The sequence below is a fragment of the Lasioglossum baleicum genome, chromosome 14, assembly GCF_051020765.1.
Source record: "Lasioglossum baleicum chromosome 14, iyLasBale1, whole genome shotgun sequence".
Taxonomy (NCBI): domain Eukaryota; kingdom Metazoa; phylum Arthropoda; class Insecta; order Hymenoptera; family Halictidae; genus Lasioglossum; species Lasioglossum baleicum.
The window spans coordinates 7,826,271-7,836,319 of NC_134942.1; the positions used below are offsets into that span (position 1 = coordinate 7,826,271).

The 10,049-nt window shown below is 41.5% G+C and overlaps 2 protein-coding genes across 3 annotated transcripts in view; one reads left to right on the forward strand and one right to left on the reverse strand.

Moving 5' to 3' along the window:
- The window catches only part of LOC143215767 (uncharacterized), a 34,391-nt gene extending 24,986 nt beyond the window's left edge, over window positions 1-9,405 (reverse strand). Inside the window, exons 1-2 of one of the 2 annotated variants that reach the window (XM_076438188.1) lie at window positions 8,923-9,405; window positions 6,650-8,753 (exon numbers count right to left, since the gene is read on the reverse strand). In XM_076438188.1, coding sequence (XP_076294303.1) covers window positions 6,650-6,824 — 175 coding nt within the window. In that variant the 5' untranslated portion in view covers window positions 6,825-8,753; window positions 8,923-9,405. Of the gene's footprint in view, window positions 1-6,649; window positions 8,769-8,922 lie in introns of both variants that reach the window. The other variant, XM_076438187.1, reaches the window with a different exon arrangement.
- Ror (tyrosine-protein kinase transmembrane receptor Ror) overlaps window positions 1-10,049 on the forward strand; it is a 322,401-nt gene that overhangs the window by 89,601 nt on the left and 222,751 nt on the right. The window lies entirely within an intron of this gene.

Sequence of the window (10,049 nt, forward strand, 5' to 3'; positions counted from 1 at the left end):
TCATAACATCCCCATCAAATTCCAAAAGACATCACCATCATTCGACCAGCTAGAAAGCACTAGAGCCAGTTCAACAGTTCTGAAGATGACGTCTGACCAGTCTCGTCGAACCTCTCATAACATCCCCATCAAATTCCAAAAGACCACCATCATTCGACCAGCTAGAAAGCACTAGAGCCAGTTGAACAGTTCTGAAGATGACGTCCGACCAGTCTCATCGATCCTCTCATAACATCCCCATCAAATTCCAAAAGACCACCATCATTCGACCAGCTAGAAAGCACTAGAGCCAGTTCAACAGTTCCGAAGATGACGTCCGACCAGTCTCGTCGATCCTCTCACAACATCCCCATCAAATTCCAAAAGACCACCATCATTCGACCAGCTAGAAAGCACTAGAGCCAGTTCAACAGTTCTGAAGATGACGTCCGACCAGTCTCATCGATCCTCTCATAACATCCCCATCAAATTCCAAGAGACCACCATCATTCGACCAGCTAGAAAACACTAGAGCCAGTCCAACAGGTCTGGAGACATCTCCTGCCAGCTGCTCAACATCCAATGTCAGAAGACGTCGCCACCAGTCTACCAACTTAGAAACACTGTCCACTGCACATTCACCTAAGAAACAATGTACAATATCACAAGAACAGATCTCCTTTCACTTGATACTGATGAACCGAGTCCTCTCGATGATCCGCGAAGAGGACACTATCAGCTGATGCTGAAGAGGACACTATCGTTGCGTGTCCCGGGGCACACGGAAGTCTCGTTTCCGGTAAAAGAGCGTCGCATGCCGGTCGTTTAGAGTCCCCGAAGAAAACTAGTTATGCTCCACCGTCGGAGCCTGGCAGCCCTCTCCTTTCGAGCCGGCTGCTCTTCTTTCTCGCTCGCGCGCGCGACTATTTAAATCTTTTGTAGTGGCTGGCGCAGCGCGGCGTGGCGTGCCGTGGCGTGGCCAGCCAGCTTCGAGGAAAATTCTTTCGTCACGTGTGGACAGAAATGTTGTAGGTGGCTGGGATTCCTGGTGCGTCCCGCCACGGGTGTCTTCGAGGCTAGGGGATGGTTGCCTAGTGGTTCTTCAGAGCTAATCGGGTACACAGCGTCCCTGTTCTGTCTCAACGCTGACAGATATTGGGTCATCGCGTTGCTTAATGTCGACCCTAACGTGTTTACTAGCTTTCCGAAAAATCTACATACACGTGTCGACAACGTTGTAGCAACGTGTTGCTCCCTTGAGTAATTGCGGTTTATTGATGCTAGGCCAGGTATTAATACATCGCGCACTGATCCGAGTATTGAGAGCGCTAATGAGTAAATCAATATGTTTGTTTGATAGCCTGGCCACTGGCTGATTTACCGTTTTCCTGTATGTGTTTGTTTAAACGAAGCGTCGGCTCTCTGAATGCTCTATTTCGATGGACAGGGCATGCTCCTCAGAAATTCGTCAGATTGGGAATGTCTTAATGCAAGCTCTCATCTACATATATCAGTTACCTGGTAAAATCGCGATTTACATGAACATCCAGTCTACTCATAATTCTCAATTTATTTATAATTGGAAAAATCTTGATCGAGGAAATATTTTGTTGTGGTGATTAATAGTCTCGTTCGAAATGAAAATGCCACGAATTTTTGCTGGCCTATTTATGTTCCCCAATATTTTATAAAAATTGGAAATTTATTTATCTAGTTCTCATTTATAGCAATTACTTAGTAAAATGGCGATTTTCATCAAGATTCACAGTCTACTCATAATCCTCAATTTATTTATAATTGGAAAAATCTTGATGAAAGCAATATTTTGTAGTGGTCTCGTTCGAAATGAAAATGCCACGAATTTTTGCTGGCCTATTTATGTTCCCCAATATTTTATAAAAATAGGAAATTTCTTTATCTATCATAGTTCTCATTTATAGCAATTACTCAGTAAAATGACGATTTTCATCAAGATTCACAGTCTACTCATAACCCTCAATTTATTTATAATTGTAAAAATCTTGATGGAAGAAATATTTTCTTGTGGTGAACGAAAGCCTTTTCCAGAGTAAAGACACCACGAATTTTTGTTAGTGTATTTATGTGCCCCTATGTTTTATAAAAATAGGAAATTTCTTTATCTAGTTCCCATTTATATTACTTACTTACTAAAATGGCGATTTTCATCAAGATTCACAGTCTACTCATAATTCTCAATTTATTTATAATTGGAAAAATCTTGATGAAAGAAATATTTTGTTGTGGTGATTAATAGTCTCGTTCGAAATGAAAATGCCACGAATTTTTGCTGGCCTATTTATGTTTCCCAATATTTTATAAAAATTGGAAATTTATTTATCTAGTTCTCATTTATAGCAATTACTTAGTAAAATGGCGATTTTCATCAAGATTCACAGTCTACTCATAATCCTCAATTTATTTATAATTGGAAAAATCTTGATGAAAGAAATATTTTGTTGTGGTGATCAAAAACCTTTTCCAGTGTAAAGACACCACGAATTTTTGTTGGTGTATTTATGTGCCCTACATTTTATAAAAATTGGGAATTTCTTTATCCGCTTAATCCTCAATTTTGTAAAAATCGTGATAGAAGAAATATTTTGTAGTATTGATTGAAAACCTCCCTCTCGCAATGAAAACACCACGAATTTTGGTCAGTCTACTGTTTCCCTATATTTTTTATAAAAATTATGAAGATCAAGGAGATCTCCAAATTAGCTTGGAGATTCGGTAAAATTTGGTCGCTCGTGATTTACGCGGACGTGGACCGCGTGCCGTTCCCGTGCTATTTATCAGTTGGTTGTCAAGCATTTTAAAAACGACTGAAAATAATCCGTGACGCACAGGGCGTCTGGTTTTCCCGGGACGCTGAGAAAACAGACCCCCTCGAAATTGCACGCGGCCGATACAGGTGTAGATACGATCGGAGCGGTTTCGAGTTGTCCGAAAAAAGCTGACGCCGTGCACTCGTATACTTTAAATAGACCAGGATCCACGTAGCTTAATGGATTTATAAATTGGATGGACGAGAGCCCGGTTTTTTATTTGACACGAGTGCTCCGCAACGAATGCAACTGTTTGCTTTTGTTCACTTCGAATTGTATCTCTCCGTGCTTCTTCTCAAACAATTTTTTTTTTAAACACCGTTCTAAAATTACCGCTGTGGAAGAGCAAATTGTAATTTAAATATTATTGTTAAAATCATGGGGTGAGGTGCGTACGGTTTCATTCGCCGCAATGCAGTTCTACACGGTAAATCAAGTAAACATAATGTGTTATCAAATAAACATATTAGCCGCTGTTTTTAGTCTATGTTTTTGCGCTTCCACAGCTAATTGCGTAATTTCATTGCATCACACTTTATACTGAATTGTTGTGCGAATTTTGTTTTATTATTCAAATATTTCCGCGATTTATGCCAGTTTCGTTAAGTTACGAGTGCGTTGATATTGTTATTCCCGACGGTAAGTGAAATTTTCGAGAACGCTGTAACTAGACTGCGGATTTTTATGCATTTATCAAAAATTGGTAACAGATTATCATTAAGGGATGAAATCAATTTTTATTTTGTTCCTGCTTTCCACAGTCAACGCGATACATGTTTAATTTACATCCGCAGTCTGGTTGTAACAAACATTTCGGTGGAGAATCATCGGATTCTTGGGAAAATTAGTGGAACGTCAAACCGCGCAGGTGAAATCGGAAACTCGCATTTCGCCGTTACGGCTCGCGCACTTTTTCCCTTCGGATGGTCATTTAATATGTCAGTGCACCCTTGCCACGTCTGTCAAAAGCACGGCGAAAAAGCTGCAGCCCATGGCTAACGAAATATTGTTGTTTTTGTTGCTTTTCCTCCCAGACTGATTTAATTACCTGGCTATCTGTGCGTTTAGGGGGCTGCAGAAACGGCTCGTTCTGACAGGCAGTGAACGGTGAAATTTTTATCAGTTCAGAAAAAGTCTTACTATATTTTTGAAATTATTAGAAATATTGTAGGCTGAAGATTATAATTTTTCGAACTGGTTGCTGCACATCAGAGCGAAACGTTCGGGTCGAAACAGGCCCGAGTCTCCCCATGCCAGAGTTAAAAATCAAAGGAGCAGAATTTTCCACACACGTCACCGCAATCAAAGGGGAAAACTTGGAATTTCTTCCGGTGTTTGTTACCGCTCGAGTGCTTGAATTTCTGTGATCACTGAACGAAAGGGAATTACGACGAAAATGATCCCGAGGGTTTTCGCTTTGAACTCGATCCTCCATCGAGATACATCTGCGTGGCTGCGGCGCCGCTTTAATAAATCTTGCGCAACGTCAACATTTCACCGGACGTCGAAAATGTTTTGACTATTCGAAACGCACGTTTCCGCGTGGTCCGACGGAGACGTCACTCCAGAGGAATCCGTGTAACGAGACGACATCTGGGATCTTTGAGGATCAGAACAGAACTAGAGGAGCCATGCCGCAAGAATGGCTGCCGGGACAAAGCTTTTCTTGGCTCCGTGAGCAAACAAATTTCGAGAAAATCGCCGGCTTCCCCAGTTTCCCCGCCTCTAGAATAATATTCTACACGGTCTGTACGCTTCCATTATTGCCGCCCACTCTTTGTCGCCGTCTTGCCTAACCTCATCCCTACACGCTCCTGTTCTCCACCAGGTTCTTGGTTCGTTTGTTTCTTTTGCGCCGCCTCTTCGCAATTAGGGAGAACGAACAAAATTGAAAGAGTTTATCCGTTAAGAAACCGGGTTGGACAATTTCTTTTTCCCCAAATCACTTTCATTTATCATCTTTTAAATTGAACATTAGTTTTTTTGAGAAAATGTTTCGCCATGATCTCAGTTATTACTTTCTTTAATTTATCGTTTTCTAAATTAGTGCTGAAAGTGGTGGACGGTTCATTGTCGACAATATCATAAAAATAACATTTCTTCGAAATGTTGACTTAGACATGGGCACATATATAAATTAGATTATTTGTTTGATGGATTTGAGTTCGTTGATGAATCTAATATTGTTCTATACAGGATGTCCCAAAATTCTTTCAACAGCCGGAAATGGGGGGTTCCTGAGATCATTTGAAGCAATATTTTCCTTTGCAAAAATGTTATCCGCGGCTTTGTTTAGGAGTTATTAACGAAAAATACGGACCAATCAGAGCGCGACCTAGACGCGAGTTGGCACAGTAGTCATGGCGCGCCAACTGTCTATTGGCCGACTGTGCCAACTCGCGTCTAGATCGCGCTCTGATTGGTCTGTATTTTTCGTTAATAACTCCTAAACAAAGCCGCGGAAAACATTTTTGCAACGGAAAATGTTGCTCCAAATGATCTCAGGAACCCCCCATTTCCGGCTGTTGAAAGAATTTTGGGACACCCTGTATACTTTACCATATACGGTACCAAATCGTGTGCATGCATAGTACATACACAGTATTCTACAAAATCTCTCATAATAATTCCCTAAAATATTTCCACAATATTCAACTTGACCCGGAAGTGAAGGAGACAATGAACCTTACAAACGACGATCGCCAACAGCCATAAATGGACTGACAAAAGTTATAATCGGTCGCAGCGACTTACCATCCCAAGAATCGCCTAGTCACTTGTTCAGCAGAACTATCAGCTCGATCAGGATATTACTGACTTCATCGTCATGGTTGCCGTTCATTTCCGGGTAGGTTGCTTCACTATGCAGCGAGACGGTTCGTCGAACGCACAACGTTTACCAAAGAAAAGAAAAGAAACAACAAACTGTTTTCCCGTGCCCGAGCACGGTTCGTAGAATTTCGGTTCGCGGTGTGCCACGCGTTGCGTTTCGGGGCGAAGTTCGGAGGCGGAGATTGATTGCGAATTATCCAGAGGAAGCTGTCACAAAATTCGCATAAGCTCTCGGGCGGCGGCTGGAACTGCCGGTACGGCGGCCGGGCAAACTTGCCGCGTTTGGCCAAGTTTCGAAAATAGTTCGCTGCGAATTCAACGCACGCATCTAATGTTCGCCCGCGTCTATTTGTGGCGGGAAGTACCGGCGATTCAGGCCTGCCAACACGGTGACATAAATGTTCCTAGATCAGGATTATCATCCATTTTTCCCCCCAATCAATTTTAATCCTTCAGTCCCCACCTTGGGCCACATACCTCCAAGCGGTTGAAGAATAAATTCAACAATTCTTTTACGTGTAAAATTACGTTCCTTTAAAAATTCAATGTGTATATTTTTTTATTGTATATTTAACCCTCATACGCTCCTCGAAAATAGTTGCATAAAAGAGACCGGGATAACAAATTCACCCATTTTTCTTCTACACGATGAATTGGTAAATTATGTTTTATTTGTAACGTCATATTTCAAAGAAATACATCTCACAACATAGACATAAGGGGATCAATAATCACACAGTATGTGAAATAAGTAAATGGGTGAATTTTCACCCTGAGGGACGTAGTATATGGGTTAAGTAGTATTCGCTGAAAAGTTGAGCTACAAATCTCACACTAGACGTGGCAGCCATTTCCCCAAATTGAGGATCATGGCAGGTCTGTCCCCAATTCTTCATTTTGCTAAGGTGGGAGGTGACCTACCCCCACCAGTTAACTTATATTTATGCAATATTAACACAGAAAAAATGAGTTCAAAGTCTGCTGTGTCCTACCTTGTTCCACTTCAGCGTTTATGTGAATGGTCCTCAGCCTGAGCTCCTCGTTCTCATAGATCATTCCCCGGGAGGACTTCCGGTCTAGCTTCCTATTAGGTTTCACGCTAACGTCCCGACGCCTGGCCCTCAGCATCCCGGCGCCCCCGACGCTCACTCCCGTTCCCGCCATCATTGTTCTTAATCGCTATACCCCAACGACACAGTTACAAAAATCCACTTCATCTATCAACGAAACGTACAGAGCACACTATTCGATGGTCACGAGTCTGCGACATTGTTCAAACTCGCGGTTTGTTTGCTACGAAAATTGGAGAATGAACGGCATCAGTATACGTCCAAGACGCTCCTATTTTTATAGGCTTTGGCTCGTGCAACTTTTACGATCGGCCATAAGATCTTTAATGGGGCTCCTATCGTCATTTAATGGCCGCAAATGAGTTAAGTTGTATGGCGCCATCGGAGATCGACACTAACGCGCTGAACGAGTGGAATAACGTTGTTGATGAGCACTTAATCCCAGGTATACTGCCAATCGGAACCCCCTAGCGTCCATCTTGGCTTTTTGTACATTTGTTTTGAGTTAGGTTACTCCTCGTCCTAAGTGTTTTCTCTTTATTACGTTTTGGATCGTTCATTACATTCTTCCAGTGATTTAAATCTCGGTCTAACGAAGCTGATCGACTGTCTTAAATCTCGGAAAGTGTTTTTACAAATCTTTCGAATTATTCTTCAATTTATTCTGCAGGCTCGCTTTATCATTCTTTCAAATATTCCGTGGGTCTTGCTGCCGCTTTTAATGGGAGTCTTATTTCTTTCTTCATGATCAACGCGTAGACTTTATATACTTCTTACCAAGTTTACTTTGAACTCCGGAATATGTTTCACCGTTCCTACAATTTACCTTAAAGACATTCTACTTTTCTTGGAGTTTCCGCATCTTCTGTATCTCTTTTGCGAGACTCCGCGGACCAATTCCTTTTTCCTCGGTTTCTTAGTGTTTTCCTTACCCCCGCTGTGCTTCCAATCTCCCTTGTTTCAGATCTTCTCCCTCTTCAATCTGATTCTACTTACTTTTACGTGGAATCTTTTTTTTTTTATAACACTTCTACAAATTCCTTCTGTTAATAATAATTTCAAATTACAATTCTCTTTTCCTAAAGTTTCTCTTCTCAGCTCCGAAAAGATTTTTCCAGCAGGAAAATGATTTCTCAAATGTTTTTCCAAGCTCGTCAACTCAATTCCTTATGATCTACGCTTTTTGATATACTTCTACTTTCATACTAGCTTTTGTTCACATCCTTTCGCACACTATACTCCACAAGTTTCACAGGCAAATATCCTCCCGTCTTCTAAATCTTCCTTCCAAACTCACTCATAGAAAACTTTCTCCGCCCAGCTCCCTCTAATCTGTCTTCTGCTCCAAGTCTCGCCTCCTTACGCAACTCTAAAGTCCTTCTACACTTCTCCGAAAATCTTGTTGTAACTTCTTACAATTCTTTTAAATCATTCCGTTTGCGATTCTGCTCTGAAATCCTTCTTCCTCGAACTTTTCCCCTGCTTTCTCTGAAAGCCTTTTATTATACTTCTGCTAAACCCTTTGGTTACTCTCCTCTGAAATCCTTCTTATTGCTATTCGTTCGACGTTTCTTCTCGTACCTTTTTATAGATTGTTGTATTTCGTTCAGCACCCTTCTCACATTGCACTTCTTTTAAATCTTCATTTTGTCCTCTCCTTTAAAATCTTTCGAATTGTTTCCCTTGTTATATATTTCTTAATCATTTTCTTTTCATACTTCTTTTAAAATTATGTAAAATTTTCTCCTTGTACTTCTCCTAAATCCTTTTCCTTACACTTTTCAAAAATTTTTCAATATTCCTCTTCTCCCTGTGTCCGTTTTGAAATTTTCTAAAATCCTCCTTATTGCCTCTCACCATTTAAGATCTTCCTCCTTTACTTTTATCAAGTTCTTCTAAAATTCCACTGCTTGTTCCTCAGCGTTTCTGTCCGACATTTCTCCAAAATCCTTCTTCTATCCCTTTCCATAAAATCTTCTCTCACAGTAAGAAGATCCTCCCTCCAGCTCCATGCTCTTCTCAGCTTCTCTCACCTCAGCCTCTAAAAAATCAGACGGTCAGAGAAATCGAACGAGATACGTTCAAGTTCGGGATTCGCGAACCGCCCCCGCCCCTTGAGGAATTTACGTGCAACCGGGGGGCCGTTCGTTCGTCACTAGTCGGCGGCGGGCGCAATTCGCGTCCCCATTACTCACCGTTTATCAACGTTCCTTTTGTTCCTCTGTATTTCTTTCAATTTATTCGCGCGTCCACGGGAATTCGCCCGACCGATCTTCTCTGTCCGAAACCGGAAACACTCTTCCGGGCTTGCAACGCCGCGCTTCGACGAGCTCGAGGATTTATTTCGCGCCGCTGATCCGAATTTATCGTCGTCCGAATTTTTCTGCCTCCTTGTCCCCGGCGAAACAATTCCGTCAACGCCTTCCCACGGAATTTGAATTTCTCTTTTTCCGCGAGCGAACGACCCGACGCGTCCAGACCTTTATCTCCTCTTCCGGTGAGAGATTCCTTTCACGATGTTGACGGAGGATCTCACGGAGCCGTGAACTAGAAACCGGCGGAACGTATGCGTTCCTGCGATCGCCAGTCTCGTCGAAGGAATTTCATTTCATGTATCGGCGAACCGCTGGATGTCGGGCCCCGTCGGTCCTCGGCGTTGAAATCTCTGAAAATAATCGAGATATTGGTTCATGGTCGTTTTCTGATAGTGAGCTGCCTGAGCGACTCGTTGGTTTGCGTTGGAACTTTTTTCTAAGCGATTGAACTATAAAGACTCGGATCTTTAGAACTATAAGGACTGAGATTTTTAACACTAATTGTAAACCTACCGAGCGCTAAAAGCGATTCAAGTGTCTTAGCTTTACAAAAATGACGAGGCTCTATTTATTTAGATTCTGTGCAATTTTTATTATAATATTTGCCCGAGTAAAAAGATCTATCGAATCAATTTTCAAGTAACCAACTTCATAGTTTCAATAATTGCGTAATGAAAAATATGAAACCGGTCACCTGACCGGCAGTGGTAGGTTTAATGTTAATTTTGCTAAGCGTTTGAACTACGAAGACTCGGATCTTTAATTTTGCTAAGCCTTTGAACAATGAAGATCGAGAACTTTAGTTTTGCTAAGCGTTTGAACTACGAAGACTGAGATCTTTAACACTAAATCTACCGACCACTAAAAGCAACTAAAATGTCTTTTGTTAGCTTTACACAAATAACGAGGCTCTATTTATTTAGATTCTGTGCAATTTTTATTACAATATGTGCCCGAGTAAAAAGATTTACCGAATCAATTTTCATGTAACCAACTTCACAGTTTCA